Source organism: Corvus cornix, chromosome 12 (assembly GCF_000738735.6).
Source record: "Corvus cornix cornix isolate S_Up_H32 chromosome 12, ASM73873v5, whole genome shotgun sequence".
Classification (NCBI taxonomy): Eukaryota; Metazoa; Chordata; class Aves; order Passeriformes; family Corvidae; genus Corvus; species Corvus cornix.
In genome coordinates this window covers 3,843,707-3,871,283 of record NC_046342.1, presented here as the reverse complement: position 1 = coordinate 3,871,283, position 27,577 = coordinate 3,843,707, and the positions used below count along the sequence as shown (strand labels likewise).

At 58.4% G+C, this 27,577-nt stretch overlaps 2 protein-coding genes across 3 annotated transcripts in view; one reads left to right on the top strand and one right to left on the bottom strand.

Annotated features, from left to right (window-relative positions):
• The window catches only part of RAD54L2 (RAD54 like 2), a 68,345-nt gene extending 65,241 nt beyond the window's left edge, over positions 1-3,104 (top strand). The window contains exon 23 of the mRNA XM_039558640.1: positions 335-3,104. Coding sequence (XP_039414574.1) covers positions 335-402 — 68 coding nt within the window. The 3' untranslated portion in view covers positions 403-3,104. The remainder of the gene's footprint in view (positions 1-334) is intronic.
• Positions 2,811-26,468, bottom strand: LOC104683429 (semaphorin-3D). 2 transcript variants are annotated; one of them, XM_039558641.1, is made up of 18 exons: positions 26,225-26,468; positions 14,591-14,794; positions 9,586-9,746; positions 8,834-8,896; positions 8,492-8,611; positions 8,091-8,193; positions 7,859-7,987; positions 7,401-7,546; positions 7,059-7,173; positions 6,839-6,908; positions 6,319-6,463; positions 6,020-6,242; positions 5,812-5,900; positions 5,256-5,297; positions 4,833-4,990; positions 4,542-4,675; positions 4,233-4,363; positions 2,811-4,149 (listed from the first exon to the last, which is right to left on the bottom strand). In XM_039558641.1, exons 2-18 carry the CDS (start codon positions 14,751-14,753, stop codon positions 3,730-3,732), a joined length of 2,412 nt encoding a protein of 803 aa, XP_039414575.1. In that variant the 5' UTR covers positions 14,754-14,794; positions 26,225-26,468; the 3' UTR covers positions 2,811-3,729. The 2 variants fall into 2 exon arrangements, with proteins under 2 accessions (XP_039414575.1, XP_039414576.1); XM_039558642.1 differs by having other exon boundaries at positions 4,542-4,606; positions 26,225-26,464.
• Positions 26,469-27,577: the final 1,109 nt, after the last annotated feature.

The window sequence follows — 27,577 nt, the reverse complement described above, 5'->3', positions numbered from 1 at the left end:
GGAAGCTGCAGTCACTGGTGTTTGCTGGGACCAACTAGATGTAGGAAAGGGTAGGATGTCCTGACATCCTCCACCAAAGGGGTGCTGGAAGATGGGGACCTCCCTTCCTGAGAGAGAGAGGGGTGTGTGTGCACGCGTGTGTTACGGAAACATAATAAAAAATGTTACGGGGCTTTCCTAGTGTCTTTCTCTGTTTAATGGACATTGTCTGTCAAACATAACCACACCATTCATAGAAGCCTTAGATCAACAGTTTAGCTATGCAAATTATTTTAATTATTTTTTTAAAAAAAACAAACATTAAAATAGTGCTTTCTTCTTTAACATATCCTAGGAGTTGAAAACCGAGGGGTTCTGAGCAAACTGCTGGACAACTTGTCTTTGGATGCACCATGGAAATAAAAATCAAACCCCCCCACAAAAGTAACAAAGCAAATTAACTGATGGTGTTCATGCAAGTTTCTCCAAAGACTTGACAGTGCTGCATCTGTGAGTCATGCCCTCCTGTGCTCTGTGTGTCCACCTCATGCACTACCCTGTGACACTGATTGTATGACCAGCTTGCCCAGATGTCCGTTGCATCCCTGTGAGGCTGTCAGTTTTCCCGTGGATTTGGGGAATGGACCTGGGCAAGGGCTTTCCTTGTCGAGAGTAGCAAATGTTGAGACCTGCGGGCGCATGTGGGAGGTGGGAACATGAGCAGAGCCCCCAGAGCCCTGTGGCTGCCCCAGCCCTTCCTGTGGGGGTCAGGGTAGTGGGTTCATCCAAGGGACCCTCCCACGTCATCTCTGAAAGGGGCCTGTGCTGGGACAAGGTGTGAAGATGTGGCTGGGGGCAGTCAGCACCGTGGTCTGGATGTGGTACTGGTGACTGCACACCTCTCTGCTCCTTGCCTCTCCAGGAGAGCGCCCAGGGCTTCCAGAGCAGGCCCTGGCACATCCCTGCACTGCCACCTGATGTTCTCCAGTGGTTCCCTGTGGCTGTAGGAGCTGAGGGTGACTGGCATTCTGCTGCCACAGAGTGCAGAATGTGCCCTGGGCTGGCTGTTAACCCAGCACCAGGGTGGGGTGTGAGGGCTCTTCTGGCTCCTGTGTGGCCATGATTTGGAGACCCCTTGGCAGCCTCCTGTGGTGCGGCTGCTCTGTGCATGACCCGCTGCTGGCAAACATCGGCCCTGGGCAGCTGCAGCACAGGGGCCCTGCCCAGCAAGTGCCCAAGTACAGCCCCAGCCCCAGCTCTGCCCCATCCACCAGCCCTGGGCACCCCCTTAGTGAGGGGATGGGCCCTGGCAGAGCCTTGGCTGAGAGGTGGTCACGGAGATGGCCGCGATGCCCTGACCACAGGGCTCCCATGGGAGCTGGCAGTGGCTGGGGCTGCTCCAAGGCAGCCGGAGGCACCTGCTCTCCCATGGTGCCATGGGAAGGATTTCCTCTGCCCCACAGAAGCCACGAGGGGGTGTGGGTCATCCCCAGGGGGGGGGGAACTCTCCAAGCCCTAAAACTCTCGTCCCATGGGGCCTGCTCTTCTCCCACATCTGCTCTCCCTAGAGGTTTCTCGTCTCCAGCATGTGATTCTGCTGCAGAGGGTCCTCTCTTGGTTTTCCTGAGCCTGGAACAGGGGCTTTCCCTGCACGAGTTAAATTTTTTTTTTGCTGCTGAATTTCTGTCTCCAAATGACCTGATGGGAAGCAGCTGCTGGTTCTCAGAGGGGCTGTGGGTGACACTGAGGACAGCAGTGCAGGACTCTCTGCAGAGGGTTTTGGACAGTAAGGAAGATTTCCGAGCACAGCCCAAGGCCAGGGCAGATCTGTGGGGGCCTCGGGAATGGTCAGCTGCCCTCCATGCTGGCACCCAGCCCTCGGCCCTTGCCTTTGGTGGGAGGTTTCCACTCCTGGGTACAGTCAAGTGAAGTCTGGGTACCACTGTGGGACAGTGCCATGGGCATGGGGGGCTGCGGCTGCTCTGTGCCCTGGGCTTGGTGGGCTTGTTGGCCCCACTGCTGATGCAGCTCTTTGGGCTTCCTGGGGAGCTGCAGGGTGGGGGCAACACAGCCCAGCCTGACCCAAGCTGGGCAGGATCTGCTGGATGTTGTCCTGCTGGAGTATCTGGGAGGGTGGGGGGGGTTGAATGCAGCTACTTGGAGAAAGCAAATATTCTGACAAGCAAAGGGTGGGATTTCCATGGGGTCTTCACTAGAAATGATGTGTATTTTGACTTTATGATGTCAGTGAATCATAGAACGATTTGGGTTGGAAGGGACCTTAAAGACTGTCTTGTTCCAGCCCCCCTGCCATGGGGAGGGACACCTTCCACTAGACTAAGTTGCTCCAAGCCCTGTCCAGCCTGATCTTGGACACTTCCAGGGATGGGGCATCCACAACTTCTCTGGGCAACAAATTCAAGAGGCTGAATGTGCGAGAATTGCTGCTTGCTTGGGAGTGGCTTCCAGGCCAACAGGGACGAGTACAGCAAATACCTTCCCAGCTGGTATTTCTCGCCACTCTGCAATAAATTTTGTTGATCCAGTCTTGGAAGGACCAGGGGTGGGGGAGGGCTGGGGTGGGGGGGCAGAGGTTGAACAGGGATCATAGTCCAGCTAGATTACAGTGAGGGGATGGCTCCTTGCACCTCAGAGCAAGCACTCTCTGTGAAGGGAGGATGGGGCGAGTGAGGGAGAACAACCTCTGCCACCTCCCGGACCACCACCGCTGCCTCAGCTGCTTCGTGGTACCCAGCTCGGAGCTGGAGTCTGGCAGATCCATGGGAGCCTGAAGGAATCCATCACTGAGTCTCATTTGGGGTTTTCTGTTGGTTTGGGTTTCTTTTTCTTTTTTTTTTTTCCTTTTTCTTTTCTTTTTTTACTACCGCCTTAGTTTGTGGCCTGTCTTGTTGTGGTTGGAAAGAGGAGTATTGCTAGCAGGGCGGCTCGGTCGGTTGGCCCCACGCATGATCATGTGCTTCCCTCTTCTCTCTGTCGAATGGGATGTGCTCGCCTGATCTCCCAGAACAGAGACTTTGAACAATTTGTTGTTTATATGATGTATTTATTTTTACTTGTGTTTCATGTCATTTTTTAAAAAAATAATAAATTGTAAGTTGGTATAACTGCCTGTTGCTCCTCCTTTTTTTTTTTTTTTTTTTTTCTCCTCAGTAAAATAAATGTCAAAATTAAAAAAGAAAGTGGTGTGGTTTGAAGCTGGTTTGGGTTGGAGCTGGGCTGGGCATGAGCTTCTCTGCACACCTGGAGCCCAGGCTCAGCCAGCAGCTGCGTCCTGCTGCTTCCAGCAGCACCTGGGCTCCATCCAGACCTCGGCAGCCACCCAGGTGAGCATCCTGCCGCCTCCAGAGCGGAGGGAGGCATCACACGGCTGGCCCTGCCCGGGCTGGGTGCTGCAGGAGTCAGGGAACCATTGGGACAGCTGGCTCTTGCTCCTCCCTGTCCTCTGTGCTTATTATTGCTGCTGCTGATCGTCAGTAAGGGCCGGGGGAAAACAAGGGAAATAAATATTCTGCAGGTAAATAGCTTTGAGTCTCGGAGAGCCGGCGCGGGCTGCGTGCCCTGTCCCCTGTGCCCCGTGGGGCGCGGAGAGGCCGCGGGGCTGGCGGGGGTTGAGGTAGTAACAGCGAGGCGGTTCTGCACGGGAAGGCGAGAGGTGTCCCGGGGCTGGTGCCGACGTGCGAGAAGGGCCCTGGAGAGACCGGGAAGGGAGCTGTGGGCTCCCTCTGCCCCTCACAGGCGCTGCGGGTGCCTCCGCACCCGGCCGTTCTTGCTGTCCGGGGACTGGTGCTGCCACTTGTGCCAGGCTCGCTGCCGCTGCCGCTCCCGCTCCTGCAGCCGCAGGGCATTGCAGTAGGCGTCCAGGCTGGTGCCCGGTGCCCCCAGGGCCCGCGGGAAGCCCTTGGAGCCTGGGTGCAGGTCGATCCGGGGCCGAGGGCTCTGGTGGGCCCCTCCCAGCTCAGCTCCCTTGCTCCGTTTATACGGTGGCAGCTCCATGGCCTCGTGCCTGATGACGCGGAGGCTGTATCGGGTGAGGGGCCGCGACAAGGAGCGCTCCACCGCCTGGCACTCGTAGGTGCCCATGTCCTCCCTCGCCAGCTGGCGGATCAGCAGCCCTTGCTCCAGCACCAAGAAATGTGCGTTGTTCCTGACCTGGGGCAAAGGCAGAGCCCGTGGGTCAGTCCTTGGGGATGGAGCCACCCCTGCTCCCCGTCCCCGCTGCCCTGTCCCCGTACCTCGCTCGGGGCTGTCTCCTCGCCGCGCCGCACCAGCCACCGGATCGTGGTCTGCGGGGAGTGCGCCAGGCACTCGAGGAAGGTCGAGTTCTTCTCCACCCCAAAAACCACCTTCTCCACCGCAGCAGTCCCTGTGCAGAGCAAGGGGTGAGTACCCCGTGTGGGGCTGTGTGGCAGGAGGGAGGGAGGGCAGCACGGAGCAGCCAGCCCGCGGTGGGGGCACCGGTTTCCCAGCGCGGTGCCGCCTGCCCGCCGGGGCATGGCGCTCCCTGGGCACAGCTGGCTGCCCCCGCCGGGGCTGGAGCTCACCCTCTGCCGTGTCCTGGCACTGGCTGAGCGGGTCAGCCTTCAGCACGTCCTGGCAGCGGGCACGCCTGTGGGAGAGCAGAGAGAGCTGTGGCTGTCCCACCTCAGGCTGTGGGACTCCTCCGCGGCAATGCAGCCTGGAAGGGAGACCAGGAAAGGGTGGGGAACAGGCAGGCAGAGTGGCAGTAGGGGTCTGGCTGATGCATAAAGCTCCAGGGCTGGCGCTTGCCCTTCCCTGCTCCGAACAGCATCACTTTGCAGGGGGATTCAGGGCTGGCGAGGGCACACACTCACCTCTTCTCGGTGAGCAGGTGTGGGGCGCAGGTCTTGCTGTCCCAGGTGCAGTAGGGATCCCTGGCCAGGCAGCAGTCGGTGCAGGTTTTGCCGTAGAGCTCGCAGCGGTACAGGGAGAGCTGGAGCAGCCCGTGGGTGCTGCTCACGAACAGCTCCTGCTGCTCGGGTAAGCGGGACAATGGCAGTCAGCACCCACGGCTGGAGACCAGGCCTGGCAGGGAACAGAGCCCCTGCCCCCCGTTGGGGTAGGGGCACTGGGGGACAGCAGGAGTGCGAGACTGAGCCTGCCAACCCCTTAATGCCCTGGCAGGATCCCATTCCCTAAATGTGCACCCCCTGGGGCCAAGGGACCCGGCAGAGTAGCTAGGACCAGTTGCCCTCTCTCCCTTGGCTGCTTTAGGGAGAAGCAGAGGGGACACTCACCCGCTTTGGTGATAACTTCATGTCTAGGATGGGAGAAGGCACCTGGAGGGGAAACAAGAGGGTGCTGCAGTCATGTCAGTCCCTCCTGGGTGCCCCAGCCTGCCAGTGGGATTGTGTCCCCAGCGGTGGCAGGATGCCAGGACCCTGGGCCAGATCCCTGGTCACAGCTCCATCTGCTCCATGCAAGGAGCCTGGGCTGACTGTGCTTGGCGTGGGCAGCCCAGGACAGCTCTGCCCAGCAGTTCCGTTTTCAAACATGGACTCAGCCCTCCCATTTTAGTGAGGGCTCCAATAGGCCACCACATGCCCCCTCATGGACTGGATGGGGAGCTGGAAGATGACTTGGCTTCAGTCCCACTGGCTTCCCTCGGTGCTCGTAGCATTTCCTGCTGCCCAGAGCAGATGGGAGCCCCCAGCAGTGAGGTGAGAACCTCCCTGAGAGCGGTCAGTGATTTCCTGCAGAGCCTGCGGGGAGGGTGCCACGGCCACGGGAGGCAACCCGTGTGATCCAACCATGGCGCCTCAGCCCCCGTGGTGCCACCCTGGCTGCCTGTACCTTAGTGACGCTGACCTCCTCCAGGCTGATCACTTCGGGGCTACGGCTCACCCCGCCGGCCAGTGCCACCTTCAGGACTTTGCCCTCATCTGTGAAGGCAGCGGGAGGAGGAGCTGTCAGGGTTGGGAGCCCCCCGGGCTCCAGCACCAGAGTGCCGCACAAGCTGCGCCGTGGTGGCAGCGTCCCCAGAGCCGGGGTGAGCTCCCACCTGTGCCGAGGAAGAGCACGTCGTAGTGGCGGCTCTCCGCGTCCAGCCGGTGCACCAGCAGCCGCCGCAGCCGGTACGGCACATTGGCCCGGACCAGCACGGGCTGCCGGCCCTGCGGGTACACGGGCTCCCACATCAGCTGATGGCCGCGCATGAAGCTGATCACCTCGTCGGGGAAGTCCTTGGTGGACTGCAGGAGGGGGTCGTACGTCTCGCTGGGGCACTGTGCGACACAGGGGCTGCATTAGGGCCAGGCCAGTCCGTCCCACTACCCCTCCAGCTGCTCCCCATTCCCTTACCGTGCCGGGGCGGGGGTAGGGGACACGACCCTTGTATTCTACCCAGCGGTAGTCGAATCCCTCCTTGTGTGCAAAGGGGCCGCTGAAGGCAGCTCTCACGGCAGCCATGGAGTAGATGCAGACGGCAGAGCCACTGAAGACACCACTGCCGGGAAGCACAGGGCTCTCAGTGTCCCTGCTGCTCCACGGGGATCAGGTGTATGCACACCCACACCCCCCTGAGCCAACGCTGTCCCCTGTCAGCCCCGGAGTCATGCACAGCACGCCGGGGTGACAGGAATCCCTGTGGCACAGCCAGTCCGGCCGGGGGGGATCACTGGCTGTGCCGATGCCAAAACTGTGGTTTGACAATGGGGAGGTGAACCAGCAGCAGGGAATGCAGGAAAATACTGGTGGCCCTTCCTCAGCCAGCTGGGTGCTGGTCCTGCCCTTCTCCTTGCAGAGCTCCCTGTGGAGCAGCACTGGTAGGGGCCGGGGGTCTGGAGTGTCCCACAGAGGGGCTGCTGAGGGTCCTGCTCACCTGGAGACCGTGAAGAGCCCAAAGACAAGGGGGTTCTGGGGGTCCCGGGTGTGCAGGAGGAAAACATCCTCTGCAAAGAGAGGGGCGGAGGTGAGGCACCCCAGAGCTGGAACACCAGTCCAGAGGATGCAGGTGGGCATCCTGGGGGTGTGCTGGAGGGAGCAGCCGTGGTGGAGCTGCATTGCTCACGGGTTGTGCATTGCCAGGGCTGTGCACTCACCCAGCTGGTCGAAGTGGGTCTCAGTGCCCTGAGGCCCGGGGATGGAGCACACCAGGCGGGCCTTCAGGAACGTGCTCCAGCGGTTGATGAGGCTGTGCTTCCCTCCAACATCGTTCTGCCAGGCACCAAGAGCCAGGATCAATCCAGCCTCTCTGAGTCTCCCCCACTGCTGTGCCCTCCTCATTCCCACAGAGGGACACCCCCAGCCCTGAGCCTTCTGCCCTGTGGTAGGTGTGCAGTGACACCCTCACATTCCTCTGCTTGGGATGCTCCTTGGTCCAGAGCAGTAAAAGCCCATCTCGTAGGACAACTGGCCACACAGTGCTGGCCTTGGCGACTGACCTTGCAGACCCTGGCCACCCTGGCATGGATGTGCCGCCGCTCCCACTGGCCAGCTTCCATGGCCGTCTCACGGAAGAAAATGTAGACTTTGTCATCGTGGGGGTTGTAGGTATCGGGGATGGCGTAGGCACCAACAAATGCAGGCTCTGCAGGGGGAAGGAGCAGCACAAAGTGGTCCTGTGTCCTGATCCCACCCTGTGGTACTGCCCTGAACTGCTCTTGGGAGCAGTGTGAGGCGCTGAGGGGACACAGGGCCCATGGAGACCTGGCTACCCAGGAGGCAGAACACCATTCCAGTGCTCAGGCTGTGGAGCATGGGTCCCACAAGGGGTTTCATCAGTGCTTCCCCCCGCAGAAGAGAGAGGGCCCAGAGCAGAGCTCTGTCCCCAGTGCTGTGCCCAGCCTCTCCCCAGTAGGACGAATAGGCCCCCACGCCCTACAGGTCACCCTGCTCCTACCGTGCAGCCAGTGGTCCTGGTTCTGCTCCGTGCGGATGTAGCTCTGCTCGGCCCCATGCACCCAGGTCCGGAAGAAGGCAGCGCTGCTGCCCATGAAGTCGCTGGAGGTGCCTGAATACAGCTCCCCATCTGCAGGGTCAGGGGTGAGTGGGTGAGAAGCAGCACCTCCCAGCACAGATTATTCTCAGCACTCCCCCTCCAAGCATCCCCTCTGCTCCTCACTCGCTCTTACCGACGAGGAGTCCCGTGAAGGGTTCGTGGGGACTGTACGGGCACCGTCCTCGCCCTGATTCCAAGGAGTGCGTCACCAACTGCATGCGGGGAGCCCCTGCACCCTGCCAGAGCCAAGGGGGAGATGTCAGCCCAGGGGGAGTCTGGGAGCAAGCTGGAATTTGGGGGAAGAGTGGGAAGGTGGCTGGTGTGTCTGTGATGAGTGGGTTCCTCGAGGGGGTGCCAGAACCTGGTCCCATCCCCTGACATTCCCAAGTCAGAGTTGCTCTTGCCATGTGAATGCCAGGGACTGCACCAGGCTGACTCCCCAGGCTCTGGGGCTCCCTCTCCGCCTGCTCCCAGGGAGAGGAGTCTCTTGACACCCTCTGCCATAGGGGTATATCTGTCCAGGGTGTCCCTCACCTTCCCCCTGGCTCCCAGCTGGATGAAGGCACAGACGGGCTGGTAGGAGCCGGTGCCGCAGGCAAACACGTGGCTCTGGTTGAAGGGCTGGAGGAGGCGGATGAAGTTGGCACACTCTGTCTGCGCAGGGGAGATGTTCATCAGGGCCGAGCTGTGGTCACTGCTGGGGCTGCGGAGCCTGGCCAGACCCTGTGCTGGCAGCTGGCCAGCTGGGCTGACTCTGGCTGGCTCCACAACCCCATTCCAGGCAGACCCCCAGGCTCCTTTTCAGGGTGATGGGGTTGTTTAATATCTGTGGTGAGCTGCCAGAGGAGATTGGTGGGGGCTGCCAGCCCTGCTTACCTCCACGTTCTTCCCTGCCAGCTGGCAGTGCTCGACCTGCTCCCTGGGGGCTGGCCAGAAAATCTGAAACACAAAGATCCCACGGATGCAGCCCCTGCTTCCCTCAGCCTCCTGTGGCACCAGTGGGAACAGACTCAGCCAACAGGCGCTGCCAGGCTCAGGTGCACTGTGAGGATATGGGGTTGCTCTGGCACAGCTCTGACACCCCCCTGAGTCCCAGGGCTGGGTGGCAGCCTGCCAAATCAACTCAGAGTGAACCTGGTGTGGGGACAGAGCCTGGGCGTGCCGTGGCCCACCCAGGCAGTGGGCAGGCTCTCCTGGATCCCAGCCCGTGGGAACACCAGGCTGCAGCGCCTTAATGGGATTTTCTTTTGTTGGGCTCTGGCTGTACACCCAGCCAGCAGGATGTCTTGGGATGACATTAGTGGACTCGCTGCTGGAGCTCTTGAGGCAGCAGCAGGGACTAGGTGTGACAGCAGGGCTCTGGGCACTGCCCACAGTCCACCCAGGTCACCTCTCCTGGCCAAGCCACCCTGTCCCTCTGGCGCCAGCCCTTCCCAGCAGGGCTCAGCTCCACCAGCAATGGCCTGACCCCACTGATTAAGACATCCTGGTGTAAATGTGTCCCTGGTGAGGTTAGAACAGCCCAGTCCAGGGCACATCTACCTCCACGCCCTGGCGCTGGGACAAGGAGTGGTTCCCAGGGAGGAAGAGGCCAGCCTGGCCAAGGCCACCCTCCTCCCAGCACTGACCTTCTCAGGCTCACTGCTGGGATGGTCCAGGTGGAGCAGGAATATATGGTTTTTTGCTCCCACCATCAGCCAGGCCCTGTCTTCATCCACCAAGAGGGCTTGGAAATCCATCCCATCCCCTGAGGCCAGCAGCAGGCGAGAGCTGTTGGATTTCAGCAAGTCTGAGGAGCACAAAAAAAGGTGGGAGAAAGAGAAACCCATCCATGAGTGAGTGACACAGCCAGCAGCCAGAGGCCCCACACCTCCCTCTCTGGGACAGCTCTGGTCACCTATCATTGCTCCAAGGGTACATAACATTCCTGCCACTGCCTAAGGAAAACCCACCTCCCTTGGTGCCCCTGAGCTCATCACGGAGCCTCCTCCACATGCCTACTTGAGGGAAAGAGTCACTCCTACAGAGAGCAGAACTGTGCTGGCCTTGCCCTGCCTGGGCTGGTTGCAGGACACAGGGCAGGACAGGGGTCCAGCCCCAGTATCCTGGGGTGCTCAGCTTCCAGCCCACCTTCCAGAGGAACTCCTGGAGCCCCAAAGCCTCTGCACCCTGAAACCGTGGGCAGAGGATGGAGCAGAGAGGTGACTGGCTTGCTGAGGCTCCTGTAATGTTTCCCTTGGGCTCCAGATCAAGAGAGTTTACATAAAAAAGGTTTTTGTTGTTTGCTGGGGCAAAGCATCCCTCCAAGGAAAGGCTATGTGGAAACAGAACCAGCACAACCAGCTCTGGACACCCTCTGCCCTCACTCCTAAGCCTCTGAGTCCACAAAGCAGCTGCTGGGCTTTACCCCACGCACAGGGTCAGGCAGGTGGACAAATGCACTGGGACAGACCCTTGTAAGGGAAGTCCCCAGCTGTGTCCCTGGCTGTGCCACCCCAACCCAGCACTCCACATTTCCCATTCTGTGTCCTGAGACACAGCCTAAACCCAGCATTAGGCTGGCTCAGGGAAAGATGCAAGGGTGCCATCGATCCAGTGCACTCCTTTGGGAGCCAAGGCAGCACAGTGGGAAAGGCGCTGCCGTTCTGGCTGCGGCTCCTCCCATGCAGCAGCCGGGGCGGCTCGCCTGGCCCTTCTGGCACACTTGTGGCCGTGTGGGTGTGTGAGGAGGACAATAAGCTGTTGTCTTTTGGTTAAAACTCCGGAAACAACATCCCTGGGGCCAGCATGGGTCCGTGATGTGCAGTGCCAGGTTTGGGGGCTGTCTGTGGGGCAAGCATCCCCCAGTGCTGCCAGAGCGGCGGCTGCACCAACACGGGACCGCAGCAGCTGCCACCCCCCAGCCCCTGCTCCCAGGGATCAAGGCAGGGCAAACCGGCATTGAGGCAGTCCTTGGAGCTTCCCGAAATCGTAACACATCCCTTCTCTGTCCAAAAGTGACAGGACGTGGCTGGGGATGAAGGGCTGGCTACTCTGGCAAGGCTGCTCCTGCCTTTGGTGTTGTGCAGGGTAACGGGCAAAAGTGGCGCCTTGGGAGGGGGAGATGGAGATGGGCTGCACTGGATGGGGACTGAACGGAGGTAGAATGTGGCTGGAAACCCAGGGAAACCTGTAAGACCCAGGCTGAAAGTCTGTCCAAAATCACATGGAGTGAAGCAGTGTGTCAGGAACACAGGGAAGGAGGTGGTCAAGGGAAGCCAGTGCTGGCCAGGTGGATGCAGAGTGGACGGGAGCGTGGGCGGATGTGCGGCCCCGAGTGCAGGTGGGGTGGACGTGGGCACAGACACAGCTCCATCCAAAGGGATCCGGCTGACCCGGGAGGTTGTCTCACTTCCTTCCACCCCTTTTCCAGGGCAGAGGGGAAGCCAGGCCAGTGCCTGTGGGCTGGAGACGCCACTGACGTGCGCTGGTCCCTGCTGGGACAGGCAGCACACGGGGCCCTGACTGGATCCAGCAGCCAGGCTGGCTCCCAGCTAGCGCTTCCATCTCCCCGTGCTCCGGGGCCAGAGCTCCTGTTACGGCACGGACACAAATCCTCCTCTGCCAGCAGCAGCTCCAAGCTGCAGGAGGGAGATCCCGGCTCTCGTCCTGCTGCCACGAAAATTGCACAGCCCCACTGCACTCCCCGCCTTCCCTCGGCTGCCCAAGGGCTCTCCTCTGGGTACAAGAGATACAGGGCAGAAGGCTTCCAAGCCTTTTCCCACCGGCTGAACGGGATTAACAGCTGAATTCCTGTCCCTGCCTGCTGGCCATTGTCCCTGCTGGATCTCCAACGGGGCGCGGTGCATCATTCCCCCTCCTTGTGTCTGCCAATGCTCCCAGGACCTGCCTGATCCAGGGGAAATGTCAGGCAGGGTGCTGGGGAGGGAGGTTGGGGTGGGAGGGCAAAGCCCATCCAGTACACGGGTGTAATTAAGAGGAATGGGGACAAGACTTGTCCTAGAGAATGTCACTTGCTGGTCACCCTCTGACCTGCACCAGGCCTGTCAGAGGACAAGGTCAGGCAGGGTGATGGAAGAGCCCTCTCTGCTGTCTCTGGTAGTATGTATATTGTAGTATGGTAGTAGGTATATTCTCCTGCCTCAGGAGAACCCTGGAAGGACTCACTGCCCTGCACTGGCACCCTCTGGCAGGTTAATGACGAGGAGGGGCTGAGCCTGACCCCATGGCTCTGCTCCGTCACCAAGGGGACGTCGAGTGCTGGGATCCAGACCCAGGAACTTGCTGCACAAAACCCAGCCTCTTCTCACCTTCTGGTCATTAGATCCAAACCTGGCCCTGGAGGCAGGGAACCAGGGGCACTCTGCAGCAGCCGTGCCATGGCCAAACCTAAGGCTGAGCCCAGAGAAACATCCTCTCCTTTGTGTTCACTATCTCCCAAGGCCATGGTGTTTGTCTTTATTGCCGGGACCACTGTAACCACCTTGTCCCATCCATCATCTCCGCCTGCCCCTCAGCCACGGCATCCTCCATGCGGGGCGACCCCAAGCTTCCTGGGGTCACAGCCCGGCTGTGCCGGAGGGCTGCCCTCTTCCCTTCCCCCTCACCAGGCACAGCAGCCCACAGAGGAGATCCCTGAAGCCCAGGGGAAGCTCGGTGCTAAATCGGGCTCTGGCCCCTCACTGCTGCTGGCTGATAAGGGACGTGCCAGGGCAGCCCTTGGTACGATAACCAGAGCCCCATGACCTCCCCGTGCTCCGGAGCACTTGCTGTGCGGTGGTGGCCTCTGAGTCCTGCCTGGCTGGGCTGGCTGCAGATCAAAGGCTGGCAGAGCACCCGTTCGCCAATTCCTGGGATATTCCCGCAGGAGGAGCTGGCAGGCGTGCTGTGGTTTCACTGCTGCAGAGCCTGGGGAAGGAGATGCTGAGCTCGAGCAGCGCTGGGGCTGACCCAGCCTGACCCAGCTGAGCCCAGGCTGCCCCCGTGTGCTATAATAAACCTCCTCCTCACTCCTCGGCAGGGTGGGAGCCGCTGCTGTTGTTCCTGGCCCCGTGCCCTGTGCCCCATCCTTCCTGTGCTCTCCCGGCCCTCGCTGCTGTCATTTCCTTCTCTCGACCCTGCTTACGTCTTCTCCCCCGGCCCCACCGAGGGCTCTGCCTGCCACCCCCATGCTGGGATCTGAGGATCCCCTGGACGGACTCTCAAAGGCCTCCTTTTATTTATTTTTTTTTTCCTAGGGGTTTTTAAACCTAAACTTCTCAAGGCATTGTGTCCTTGAACCTGCCCCGTGCTGTCCATGAGTCACATCCCTTTGCCATTGTTCGCTCCGTCCTTGAGCCCTCCTGATGCTGGGAGCTTCCTCTTCTGCCTCTGCCCAAGGCTTGAGGGCTTTTGGCGTGCCTGGCCCCGGGACACTGTGGGGCTTTGAAGTCAGCAGCCTCTTCTCTCCAGCTGCCCCAGCAGTCTCGTCTGCCTCCTCTGTCTCCAAGGAAAGGCCGACCCTGCACTGTTTCTGAGCTGGGCTATCAGCAGGGCCATCTCCTCACACAGATATCCTGCACCCCTGGGAAGTCCAGCCCTCTCCAGACACAAATCTTTCACTGTGCTGGTTGTCCCTGCCTGGAGAGCAGCTTCTCAGGGTGACAGAGTGGGCTTAGAGCATGGCCCTGGAGCCTGGAGTGCCACGCTCATGGGAAAGCTGCTCCGCCCTCTCTCAGGTGTGGAGTGGGTCCAGCCCTCCCGATGGTCACATCCAGGGCAGCACTGGAGATGTGCTGAGCTGCCATCCTCCAAAGCAGCTTGCTGGTTTTCACATAGGAGAAGCTGAAAGCAGCTCAATTGGCCACATCCGTGCTGCGGGTTCACGGCAGGGTGAGAAGCTGCCAGGCTGGCAGGGTTCTGCTCTAGCTGCTCAGGTCACTCCCACGTAGACTTTCTCTAGGTACTCCCTTTCCACACTTCTCTGGGTTGTGTGTTGTGCTACCTGTCAGTCTGCTCTTGCTGCATCTTCAGGTCACCAAAGCTCTCCCCCTCTGCATCAGGCTTGAGAGGAGCAAACTGTGCCTCCCCTAAAGAACTCATCATGTAAACAGAGCAGACAGATGCAGGGAGGGAGAAGTGCAGCAGGGAGATTATCTGCACAGGGAATCAGTCTCTCCTGGCAGAAGAGGAGGGGCAAAAGCGGAAGGGCTGAGCTGGGGTGGGACTGTGCTGGTGGGAGGCAGAGGAAGAGGCTGGTGAGACTGTCCTGGGGCTCAGTGTCCCTGTGAGCTGAAGGTGGGGGACATTCCCCAGGGGTACCCAGTTCAGCCCCAGTCCAGGACACACCAAGAGAGGTCCAGAGTGCATCTGAGCTGAAGGACACATCCCCTCTAGTCCCAGTGTTCTGCTGGATCAGGGCAGGGCATTCCCTGTTCAACCTCCTTTTCTGATGCCAGCAGTAGTGGTGCAGCGTCCTCAGGGACTGTGCTTGGAGCTGCACCCCTGAAACATCCTGAGGCCCCAGAGGGCGGAGAGGTTACGGCCACAACCACGGAGCTGCCTGTCTCCCCAAGCCCTGGCCACCCCTTTGCTCCCTGCAGGGTGCTCTCCCAGCCCTCCAAGGCAAGGTGCAGATCCCGAGGAACCCCTTACCTTTGTAGGCGAGGCGAAGGCGCGGGGTGTGCTGCTTCCATGCGGTGCTGCTGCCCAGCTGCTGCAGGAGGAGGCAGAGCAGGAGTGTGGTGGGGGGCAGCCAGTGGCCAGGGGCAGCCCACATGGTGGCACGGGGCAGTGGGCAGGGTCTCCTTGCCCTCATAGCACCATGGTCCAGCGCCAAGATGCTGCCTCCAACGCCGGCTGCAAACAGAGAAGGAGGAAGGCTGCAGCTGTGCTCACTGCACCAGTGTGGGCACTGGGAAGGCAGCTGTGGCTGGGACACCCACTTGCCTTCCACCCCCCGGGAGCTCCAGCACATTCCCTGTCCAGGGAATTCACAGGCCAGCTATTCCAGCCTGCCTAGGGGAGGTGTGTGGGGTGATGCCAGCATGCCCACAGCACCTGGTACCTGGGAGCACTGGGATCTGGGCATCCTGAAGGTGATTGACATGAGGGCAGTAGTACCCTCTCCAACAGGCTGTCAGAGCTTGGGCATCCTCTGCTCAGTGTCTGCTCAGACCCCAATGTTTGGCAGAGCCAGGTGGAGGATCCCTAATATTCATCTGATCTCAGCTTGGGTTAAATCTCATGCCTTTCACTGAAAGGGGAATTCATGTTTTGAGCACCATCCATAAATGCCATTTCTGTCATCCCCCCAATATCATCTGTGGCTCTGTGTGTGCATGACACATCCCTGGCCAGGATGTCTGCAAATTCCTGGTCACCACAGAGCTCTCTGAGGCCACCAGCATCTGCTGGCTCCAATGTGCTGTGGATTGGAAGGGCTCTTTAACACATAGCCCCTTTTGGAGGTGTGCAGGGGTTCACAGCCTTGCCCAGCAGCTCCCATGGCTCCTGCCAGGAGCAGGGCTGCCCTGCCAGCTCTAACCAGTTAATCCAGGCTATTTAGATGCTTTTTCTCCACTTCATAAAAAACCTGGTCCCTACATGGCAGCTCTAACTCCCCCTCTTCCTGCATATTAAGTTCTTCCAGTCCAAAGACTGAAAGATTTTAAATGAGCTTTTTGGCTCATCCCTGGCCAGAGGCTCTTGGCACAAGGAGCAGGGGATTCCTGCCATCCCAGTGAAGGGATGTGGGAGGGATGGTGGAGGCAAGTCTTTCAAACTGCCTTGCACAAGAAGGAATGCTCAGCTCTGCCTAGGGAGGAGGTTTCAGGCTGGTGGAGTTGGGCTTTCTCTCCCTTCCAGCAGCAAAGTGTGTTTGGGCTGGGGTGCAGCTCCTTTCTTGCCCCTTCCCTGCCTTCTCTACTGCCTGGGTCTCGCTCTGGTCAGCACAACCTGCTGTTGCTCCAGGTCCTTCCCCTGTACCAGGAGACCTGGCCCCATGCTGGGACATGGATGTGACCTCAGGGTGGTGGCTGTGCAGTTCTCTGTCTCTCTTTAATTTGGGGCTGCTCTCTCAACCCAGCCAGCCCTTCCTGGGCACTTTTCAACATGTCAGCCATTGCCTAGGGAAGGGAAAAAACCCACCCCATAACCATGATGGGTTTAGTCAGGTTCAAATTGCTCTGTATTGTGGAGAGGGGAGGTTCTCTGTTAGGAACCCATCAGCCACAGGGGGATTCACAGGCAGTGCTGCCCTTGCTCCCACAAACACCTCCCCAGCAGGCAGCAATGATGAGCTGCTCCAGTCGTCTCAGCTCTTCCCTTGCTCAGCAGCTGCAGTGCTGTCCCCGAGCTGTCCTGTGGGCTCACAGCCGTGCCCCGAGCGAGCACTGCTGTCCCAAGGGTCATCACAAGGACGGGGCTGGGATTTGACGGGGATATTTTTTTTTTCCTTTGCCAAAGTGTGTTGTGTTGCTGGAGGACTTGGGAAAATGCTGTTCTCTAATTGAAGGTTTCTATAAATGGAGCTGGGTCTGTGCGAGGCTTAACTTTGGGCTGAGGCAGACTTGGAGGGATCTTTCATGACCCAGGGGATGCCAGGGCAGGCTGGGATTCTGTGGATGGCAGGCAGGGCACTGCTCCTGCCTCAGGACACGCTCACACATGGTGAGCTTGAGGGATTCTTCACATGCCTGGTGCAGGGGCTGGGGCTGCGCTCCCGGGTACAGCTCGGCTATACCAGCGTTCCATCTCCTGCCCTGGGAATGCCAAAAGCAGAGCTGATTGCAGCAAGAGCCACAGCCATGCCCAGGAGGATCCCAGAGCCCTGGCAGAGCTGGGCACAGGAGCAGGAAAGTGAGGGTTTTGCTGAAAGGTCTTGCACCAGACAAGGAAAGAACAAAACTGCCACAGGATAACCTCCAGAAAGAAACACTTCCCGTGGGTGCCGTTCTTTCATGAGCATAGAGGGGCTCCCTCCCATCGTGCCCAGGCAGTGGTGAGGCAGATCCACCTCCTGGCACCCAGGTAAAATCCCAGCACAGCCCCCTGAGCCACCTGTGCCCACAGCCCCTGGCACAGGGACATCCCTTGCTGTGCCAGTCAGCGCGGGGACGCAGGGAAACAGATCTGCTGGAGGTGAGGAGCTCGGCAGAGTTTACACGGAGAGGGGGAGCTCGGGTGCCTGGTGGATGGAAACAAGCTGGGAGTGATGAATCCAGGGTTAAATTAAACACTCCCGACAGCTTTAAATAATCAACTGTCCAGAGCTGCAACTATTTCCATCTCAGTCTGGAGAGGGAAGTGCTGATGAGGGCGGGCTGCCGAGAGAAGGGAAGGCAGGGGTTAACGTTTCATACTGCAGGCACCACAGGACCCACAGGAGAGGACTTGGGGGATGGCAACCTTTGTTTGGAGGGCTGGCAGTGACCAGGAGCGCCAGGCATAAGTGGCACAGGTGGTGACCCCACGGTGTTGGGCTGAGTCTGCCAGCAGTCCACCAGGTGCCCTGGTCCCAGAGGTTTTCCTGTGCCCTTCCTCCCTCCCTCCTGTTCTACTGGAGACCTGCAGAAGTGACAGAATCACAGAATGGTTTGGGTTGGAAGGGACCTTAAAGATCATCTTGGTCCAACCTCCCCTGACATGGGCAGGGATGCCACCCACTGGGTCAGGTTGCTCAGAGCCCATCCAAGCTGGCTGTGAACACTTCCAGGGATGGGGCATCCACCACTCCTCTGGGCAACCTGTGCCAGGGCCTCACCACCCTCGCAGTAAAGAATTTTTTCCTAATATCTAATCTAAATCTCTCCTATTTTGGCTTCAAACCATTTTCCTCTTGTCCTATCACTATCTGGCTGTGAAGAAAGTCACTCTCCCTCATTTTTATAAGCTCCCTTTAATTACTGTAAGGTTGCATTGAGTTCTCCACAGAACAGAAGTCCAACAGGTCTGAGGTTCTGGGCTGTCACACAAAATCCCTCCAGAAAGCCTTCCCAGGAAGTGAACAGCCCAGAGAAAAGACAAATCCCTTCTGTTTGAGACGTGGGTACAGGAGGGAATCGTTTATCCGTGAAAGCACCAATTTCCTCCTGACAACTCCTTTGTGCTGCAATGCCATGAATAGCGTAAACCGGCCCAAATTTCAGAGGGGGAAGGGCCCTGGCAGTGGGTTTATCAAGCTGTAGATTATCTCTGAGAGGGAAGAGCATGCTGAACTCCGCTCCCCAGCGATCCCGCGGCACGAACAGCGGCGGCCGTGTTTCCATGTGCTGCGCTCATTTCACAGCCCCGATTGTATCCCCGATAATCCCCACGCGCCGTTCACAGCCTGCTGCCTTCTCCAGTTACACGGCAGGGCTGGCAGGGCCAGGGGCAGGAGGCTGGTCCCCAGCAGCTGGGGGACCTCAAGGGAAAGGAGCGGGGGGAGGAGAGGCGCTGCACCCCTTGTCAGCATCCATCCATAGCAATCATCCCCACTGGGGGACAGAAGCGCTGGCCTAGAACTCGCGGTGAGAGGGGGGAGCCTCAGAGAGACTCCCCCCACGGGGCTGGTGCTTCCCAAGGCTCCCAAGCACCCAAGCCCTGGCTCCCAGACCTGAGCCCCCCCGCTCCCGAGACTGTCCTGCCTCTCCCAGCAGAAGCCCTGGTGTGGGTGGTTCCCTCTCTGCCGCTTTGGGAGCTGCGAGAAAGGAGCCGCACCCTGGCAAGGAAACTGAGTGGCAAAGCCAGGGCAGGAGGTGCAGCGGACTCAGCCCGGGTGCCCATCCTGCGCACACATCTGCGGGTCAGCTGGGCGGCTGCCACATGCTCTGTGCCGTGGGAATGTGGAGCCACGTGTGAGGGGAGCGCGCACAGCCGGAGCTGCTGGCCCTGTGCCTCTGCCAGCGCCCCTGCCCGCAGCTGTCCCTCTTCCTAAATCACCGCCGGGCCCCTCCCTGCCCGCGCAGGAACAGAACCCTCCCTGCTCAGCCCAGGGCTGTGGTTGTGCCTCTCCATCCCGTGCGGGATGATGGATACCCTGGCAGCTGCAGGGAGAGGCAGCTGTCCACTTTCTCCAGTGGAAGGACAAAGGCACAAGGGTGAGCCCTCCCTGCCTTCCCCCTGAGCTGCCAGGCTGGGGCAGGGCCAATCCTTGGGGGAGCCTGTGGTGCTGAGCGATTTGTGGGAGGACGTGACGGTCCTGCTCCGTGACATCAGAGCTGGGACCACAAAACCAGGTGCCAGAGCTTGGGTGGCATTGGGGCACCACGGTGTGCCCTGTGAGGCATCAGGGTCCCAGTGAACCCTTCAGTCACAAGGTCACACGTGCCCACACAGATCTGCAGAGATCGAGGGGAGCAGACTTTCGGTGGGGTTGGATGAAGGGATTGTTGGGCTGCTCCAGGTTCAGCCGCGTCTCTGCCGTCACACAGCATGGGGCCAGCAGGATCCCGCCTGGCCAGGACATCTCCCAGCAGCCTCCCCACTGCCACCTCCTGAGGTTCAAGTCCCCTGGCTGCAGTTAGCCCCAGACCAACCTTCCTTGCCAGACAGCACTGCTGGAGTGTGCCAAGCACCACGGGTGGGGACGAAGGCGCCCAGCTGCTGCTGGCACCCTGCAGACCCTCGGGATGTCACCCCCACCAGGCAGGGGGGCTCCTCGCTCACGGGTACTGGGTGACAACGGCAATGGGGCAGGGACAGCCCTGGGGTCTGGGTACTATCAGGGGGACCTCGCTGCCTGTGGTGACACCTCAGAGCACAAACACCGCATCTCCTCTAACCGTGTTTGTCCCCCTGAGGTTACAGTAGCTTCAGGCACGCTCCAGCGGGGACCACATCCTCTGGAAGCAAATGGGGAATTGCCAAGCCTGAGGCTGGCCAGGGTATTAATAACTGTTTATGAAGGGATAAGGAGCTGGCTTCCCTTAACATCCTGCTAATCCCTTTCTTGGGAGGCTGTTGGCTCAGCCCCTTTCTCTTGCTACTGAGAGGTGATGCCTGACCTGGCCTGGCTCTTGGGCATCTGGCAGGGAAGGTGGCTCAGCAGTGGGCTTGTGTCAGGGCACAGTGATAGGCACAGTGAAGGGCTGAATCAGCCCCTGCTTTCAGCCCTTGCAGGACTTTCAGATGTTCCTGAATGCGCTGCTTGAACGGGACATCCACTGTTCCTCCTCCTAATTTACCCCAAGGGCATCCAGCACCAGGGAGGCAGCAAGTCCAATGTGCAGAGAAAGCTGAATGGAGACACAGCATTAATTGCACCTTGCAGGTCTCCTCTCACCTAAAATGCTGCCAGAGCACAGGCAGATTCCAGAACAGAGCAGTGCCACAGTCCTGCTGTCCACCCCAGGGCTCCTGTCGTGAGCAAACCACTCTGGGACATCAGCGAGAAGTGGCAAATTCATAGAGAATTGGGTTCCTCCATGGACCAGGTGGAGGTGGGACAAGTGTGGGTTAAGTTGGTGTATTAAACTCTGGGCTGACTTGGCATACTGAATTCCCAATTTGCCTTCCAGTGCAATTGAGAAGCTTAAATTTCTTTCACAGAATGACAGAATTGTTGGGGTTGGAAGAGACTTCTGGAGATCATCCAGTCCACCCCCCTGCCAAGGCAGGGTCATCTGGACCAGGTTACACAGGAATGCATCCAGGTGGGTTTGGAATTTCTCCAGAGAGGGAAACTCCACAACCCCCCTGGGCTGCTGCTCCAGTGCTCTGCTACCCTCAATGTAAAGAAGTTCTTCCTCATGTTGAGGTGAAACTTCTTGTGTTTTGCTTTATGGCCATTACTCCTCATCCTGTTGCTGAGCACCACTGAGGAGCGTCTGGCACCATCCTCTTGGCACCCAGCTTTGAGATATTTATATGCATTAATGAGATTCCCTGTCAGCCTTCTCTTCCCCAGACTAAACAGGCCCAACTCCTGCAGTCTCTCCTCAGAAGAGACATTTCACGTTTGGAAGGAGTTTGCCATGTTTCAATGCTGTGTTAAAGTACCCAAATAAGGCAGAGAAGAGGCTGAGCTGCCAGGCCAGGTCCCCAAAGCCTCGGGGTCCCCAGAGGCAGCACTGAATTCCTCAGAGCCATTTATACTCCAGTGCTGAAACCCAGCCTTGTCACCTGTCTGCCACATGGCCTGACACTCAGCACAGCCCTGGGGAGGCTCAGGAGCCCTGCCCTACTCAGGAGTTGTTCTCTGGGCTTCAGATTTTCCAGGCTCAGCCTGGGTGAATCACACACCTGGCAGGGGCTCCAAGGTCAGGAATCAGAACGGACTCCAGCAAGGGGCAGGTTTGCCCGTGCTCCTTGCCATGGACTGGCTGTAAAGCCTCTGCTGGGAGAAGGACTGGGTGGCACCCAGGGTTCCCAACACGGAGCTTGCCAGCCCTGGCTCACCAGCTGGAACCCAGTGCTGCTCCTTTGGTGGCCTCTGGAAAAGAGGTATTGGGTTTGATTGGGGTCCTGGTGACACCCCTGCGAAGAATCCCAGCAGAGACCCAAGGCCTGGGGGGGGACAGCTCCATCTCCAGGGGTGTCTCCAGGGAGAGCTAGCCCTGGGAAAAACATTGCTGTTCCCTGGGCAGGCTGCAGCCTTTCCCAGCACTCCCAAGACAGCACTGATTGCTTCCTGAAGCTGCCAAGGCTTTCCACAGCAAACCCACACGATGTGCAGCATTCATTTTCTTCATTCATGTTGGGATTATCGCTTCCCACCTCCAAACCTATTGGACAGGGATGCTCAGCACCTCTCAGAGAGCTTTATGCTTTGCCACTTCTCCAGGTAGGAGCTGGCCATGAAGCACCTGCTCTGCTGCTCAGTAACCCTGCTCATGAGCCGCTTCACCACTGCCAGCCAGCGACACGGCTGCTGGTCGCACTCCCGGGGCCACTGGCTGTCCCAGCTGGGGCCACCCGCCTCCCCCGACACTTGAAAGCTCTGCAGTGTTTTCTTTTCATCAGCGGGAGCCCTGCTCCCGGCGCTGCTGGCCGCTGCGCTAATTGGAACAGGCTGGGCAGGCGTGGGGGGCTCCGTCGGAGAAAGTATTTTAATGAGGATGGAGGGTGCCTGCGCTGTTATCTGCTTCTTCTCAGAGCCTCTTGGCTGTGCTCCTCGGGAATTACAGCCTGGATTGCCGGGTGAACTCTCTGGCTCGCCAGCCTTGGAGCCCTGCACAGCACCACGCTCCGGGAGCCAGGGACACGGCTCTGCCCGGCTCCAAGGGACTGACCCCTGCCATCCCCCCCGGCAGCTCGGCAGCGGCCAGGGGACATGCCTGCACCACGGCTGCAGCTTCTGTGCCGGCTATTTCCCAGGATCAGCGGCCAGCAGGGACACTGGGAGGGACGCCGGGCCGTTCACCCCATCAGCTGCTCAGCCACTCTTCCCAGGAGACGCCAGGTCGGCTCCAGACGGGGCTGAAGGTGCAGCGCGGCTGGGAGGGGCTGGGACAGGTCAGCCGCTGGGCAGCTGTCACAGCAATGGTGTGGGGGAAGCAGGGCAGCCGCAGCAGGATGCTCCAAAGCACACAGCCCCCCTGCTTTCAGTCATCTCCCCGCCCGGCCATCGCAGGGAGAAGCCAGCCCAGAGCGTGGACACAAGCGGGGGTACGCCCTCCCAGCACGGCTCCTGTGCCAGGATCTCCAGAGGGTCAGAAGCAGACAGCACCACGCCCCATGCCCTTCTGCCCAAGCCCTACCTCATGTGAAGCCCTCTTGGCCCCCCATGTACCCGTCTGCACAAGGTTCCACCGTGGAAGGCCACCGTGGCTGTCATTACTCCAGCATGGAGCTGAGGCACAGGTGGATTAAGTGACCTGTTCATGGCCAAATGGGAAGCATAGCAGGGCAGGGATTATGTCTCATCTTCCCCCAAAGAGCAGCTCATCCTCCTAGAGCACAGAGCAGCTCAGCACTGAGCCTGGCTCCGTGCATGTGGCTCTGGCACATGGTGGCAGAGCTGTCACCGTGTCACCGCCCGCCTGCGTGGGAGCACACGCCGTGGGAAGGCCACTTCTCCTCTCAGAGGACAAGGGACAGATTGAAACCGAAAGCCCTTGTTTTCCTTTTCACACTACAGAGATCTCAGGCCAAGTTAGCTGACATCAGTGGTCTCCTAGAAAAGGGGGAAATAAACCTGGACGCAATGGTGGGAGCAGAAGAGGAGTTCCTGCACACAATAAATGGCAGCTCGCCAGCACATGAGAGCAGAACAATAACCCCACATGGCTGAGTGCTTGTGAACGGTGTCATTCCAGGGAAACCAGATCCTGGGCAGACTCCCAAGTCAACTGGGGCTGATGCTGGCAAAAATTGTGCTCCATGCTGTGTCATGCTGATGGTGGAGAGGGGTTGTGCTGGTCTGGGGCACACGCATGGCATGCCTGCAGGTACGGTAGAGCCAGGGGGAGATCAGGGGGTACATGGAATCGCTGAGCATGGAGGTGGCAGAGCCCAAATATCCTACAGTGACCACCTTGGGAATAATGAAGGCTTATCTCTGCCAGGAGTATAGAGTGCTCCCTTCTGGGTATCACAGAACCACTGTCATTCATGGCATCTACCTGCAAGGAGATGCCGGGGGTTTATGGCTGTGATTTGGGATAATCTAATCTTTAGGGAGGCAAAATGATTAGGTCCCCCGTGCTGTGAGTCCAGCTCTGTCACTTACACGGGTCATTTCACCATCCTGTGCTTCAATTTCCGCAGGCAAAAAGCACTGGAGAAGGTACAGCCAGCTCCTGGGAGCAGGGCAGGAGCAGGGAGGTGTCAGCTGCCTTGCAAGGACCAGAGAGGATCAAAGATGGAGACCCTGTCCAGGGCAGGTAAGGCTGCTTTCATCCTCTCTCCCTGCTCCCACTCCCCTCTTTGCTCCCTGCTCCAAGCAGAGGGGAGCAGGATCCCCTGATCTGACCTCCTCCAAATGGGGGGTTCCTCAAAATGGGCAGGTGAGGCTGGGTGTGACCCCCTATTCCCCATCCAAAAGCCTTTCCTGCCTGCCCTGCTCGGGCCAGGAGGTGACTCAGCTGACTGATCTCTGTGTCTCTGCAGGTTTGTAACCATGTGAGCGAGTGCCTGTAAGGATCTAACTGCCCTGTGCTCTCTGAGCCACCTCTCGCTGTAATCCCAGCCAGAGTGGGGATAGACCAAACTTGGAGGAGGAGGCATCTCCAAGAGTCTGGGAGCCAAAATTTACAATAAATCTCCATGCTTGCTGTAAACAGCCCCTGAGAGGGTGTCACAGGAGCATGGCAGAGAGTGAGGCAGCAGAACCCCCATCTGGAACCTCTGCCAGCCCTGTCGGCTCAAGCTTGGTTTGGCAAAGAACATCATTGGCAGCAGCAAGAGGTGCCAAGGACCCCAGACTTGGCTCCAGCTCCCTGTCCTGGAGCTGGGTGCTGCTGGATGCTGCTGCTGGCAGCACCACTGCCTGGGCATCAGCTCTTGTCCAGCCAGATGAGATGGCTCAGACCATGGCAGCTGGTCTCCAGCCTCCATGCACAGGCACGATGGTATTTGGAAGAACATCTCACATCCTTGGGGGTTTCCTGTTTAATTCTCAACCTAAGGAACTGCACCAAATGATCCCTGTCTTACACGCTTGTGGAATTCAGCAAGATTAGATTAGGGATGAATTCTTCCCATATTTCTTATAGGGCTGATATCTCTGCCCTGGCTTTCAGATTGACTTCCCCATCCCCGGCTCATTAATCACCGGGGTGTTTGTGTCTCTGTCGTTTTCAATCCCGTTAACTCGGCAGGAGAAATCTATCTGTTCCAGCAGCCCATCGTGTCAAGCCAGTGACCCATCAGGGCTGCCTGACCCCCTCCCTTTGAAGGCTGAGCGAGGAGTGGCCAGCAGAAAGCTGGGACACGCTCCACTTGGCAAAGAGAAAGCTCCCCATGGCTCGTGCATGGGGCGCGTGGCCGGCATGTGTGCGGGGCGGCCGCGGTGCTGGGACCAGATCTCCTGCAGCACTTTCCCCCCTTCCCTCGGGCACACAGCTGCAGATAAAAATGCTGGTTTCCAGTTTAGCAGAATTTTCCTGAGAGTACTCAGCAGCTGGATCAATGCAGTGATTCTTTAAGGGCAATAAACTTTAACTAAAGGCAGGCTCACCAGAGCTGCTTTCCTGTAGGCAGTGCATCCCATGGCCCGGCTGCCTTCTAGGGCTGCCACACACTCAGGAGCCGTGATTCATGCCAAGGGTGGTCTTATTTCAAGGACAGAAAGAAAGAAATAACCATCTCTGTCTTAATTTAAGTTCTTCAAATGTTTTGTTACTTGTTTCTGGACATAAACAGCCATTCAGCCTTCTCCTTCCTCCCTCACCCTGAGTATCAGCCCCTCACACTGAAACACACCCCCCCATCCCTCTCAGGACACTCAGGGGTGCAAGGCTCCCAACTCCCAGCCATCCATACCCAAGATCTGTAATGCTTCCAAGCAGAAGGATCATTAGTTAAGGGACTCCTTTGGAGAGCACCCAGCATTTCTCAGGCTCTGTTTCTTTTCTGCCTGCTGTATCATTTGACCCGAGTTTCCGAGAGCTGAGGCGTTGCAGAGGGAGGTTGAAGAAACACAATTTCCCTGTCCCAACAGATTTCATAAAGCCCAAGCAGAGGACACTGATCAGAGAGGCTGGTTTTTTTCTCCTTAGATCAAGGATGTCACAATTGTTTAGGAGACAAATGATTGATTTTTATCTGGTGAGGAGGGAGAAATCTGACAAAGTTATCTCTGAGCACTGGCAAAGCCTCCAGCATGGGCTAGTGACAATTAGCCCAGTGTAGGGTTTTGGGCTGTTAAACCTCAGCAGCAAGGCAGAGCATTGAAGCCGAGAAACCCTAGAAAAGCCAGCTCTGGAAACAGCTCTACCACAGTAAAAACAGGACAAAACCTTCTGGGACCCAAGTTACAGCATTAATGGATACAACACAAACGTAAAAGATGGTGGCAGGGGGTTGTTCTTTAGGGTGCCTTCCAACCCAAAGCATTCTATAAAGATTAGTAGAGCTTTTCATGGCATGCTAGGGCAAAGAGAGTGAGCTCTGCTCTCTCTGCAGGGGCTGGGATAAGACCAGTCACTCAGGAGCTACTTTGCACGAAGCTGTAAAACAGAACGAAGCTGACAGTGAAAGCAGACGAGCTCACGACTGATTAACCCCGGCTCAGCTTCCCGGGCTGAGCTGCTCCCACTGGGAATGCTACTCCCGCCAGCTCTCAGGGGGAGAGAACCAAGGCAGCCCGGAGCAGCCTGCGCTGCCCAAGCTCATGAACAATTAACCCCGTTGCTCATTACTCACCGGCCAGAGCGATCCCAGCGGCGATGCCCACCCTGCCGCCAGTCCAGCGGCTCCAGCCTCTTCTCCCAGTGAACCCAGAGCACCTGGAGGCTGGAGGCGGCAGGAGGAGCCGGAGGTGGGGAGGACAGCCGTGGGCAGCCCCTCATTCATACCCAGCCCCGGCTGCGGGAATCCTCCGTCAGGTCCGTCCCCTCCATGCACACACCGCAATTGCCATCTAGCGGTGCGGGATCGGTGTGGCCGGAGCTGCCGGGCTTCCATGGAGTCACAGGGAAATACTCGACTTCTCCCGGGAAGTTCCATCCCTGCGGCTCGAGGCCCACCTCATGGAGGGCGGTAGGAACGCACGGGATGCAGCGCTCCTGCTGTGGATTGGGAAGGCAAAGAGCAGCGGCGTGGATGGGACAGGCTCACGGCATCAGGGTTAGGAAGGAAAGCTCTGGTCCACGGGCAACTCCAGAGTGAAACGTGATGGAAAGGGGAATCTGGGAGGATTTGGGCTCCAATGCACAAGTCGGTGCAGCAGGGGCAGACACAGGTATCCAAGGACCTGATGTACTAACTATACATTTGCCCTCGAATCTTGTGTTCACTTTTGGGCCCCTCATTACAAGAAGGACATTGAGGTGCTGGAGAATGTCCAGAGAAGGGCAATGGAGTTGGGAGCACAGTCTGATGAGAAGGGGCTGGGGGAACTGAGGGGGGTCAGCCTGGAGAAAAGGAGTCCTTATTGCTCTCTACAACTCCCTGACAGGAGGGTGGAGCCGGGTGGGGGGGCGGTTCAGGCTCTTCCCCCCCAAAACAAGTGTTTTGTGGTTTAATCAGGACACAAGGACAGAGCAAGAGGAAATGGCCTCAAGTTTTGCCAGAGAAGGTTTAGATGGGATATTAGGAAGAATTTCTTCACTGAAAGGATTGTCAGGCATTGGAACAGGCTGCTCAGAAGTGGCGTCACCATCCCTGAAGGGATTTAAAAATCATGTAGAAGTGGAACTTGGGGACATGGTTTAGTGGTGGGCTTGGCAGTGTTAACAGCTGGACTCGGTGATCTTAGAGGTCTTTTCCAATCTAAAGGATTCTGTGATTTACAAGGTGCTTTTTAGCTCCAGACAGGCTCTGGGCTGATCCTGCAGCCTGAACGCCCATCAGTGGCTGGGGAGCATGAGGTGCATTCCTGGAGCATATTGGGTTTGGTTTCATCTGAAAGGAATCTGGTTAATACTGGCCCAAGCCAGACCTCTCCTGAGCTGCTCCAGGACACAATCCAAAAGTGGGGGAAGTCGTGAGATTGATTTCAGAAGTGCACCCCAGAGCCAAATTAATGCATCAGGCACGGCCCAACAGGACTTTGGG

Bases quoted from the DNA above. Each gene is read 5' to 3' on its own strand.
- LOC104683429 (XM_039558641.1), bottom strand. From the start codon at position 14,753: ATGAGGGCAAGGAGACCCTGCCCACTGCCCCGTGCCACCATGTGGGCT. The intron at 7,988-8,090 runs GTAAGAGCGAGT...CTGACCCTGCAG, and splicing joins CTTCACGGGACTCCTCGTCG to ATGGGGAGCTGTATTCAGGC. The intron at 5,298-5,811 runs GTACAGGCAGCC...TTTCCCCTCCAG, and splicing joins AGGAGGTCAGCGTCACTAAG to GTGCCTTCTCCCATCCTAGA.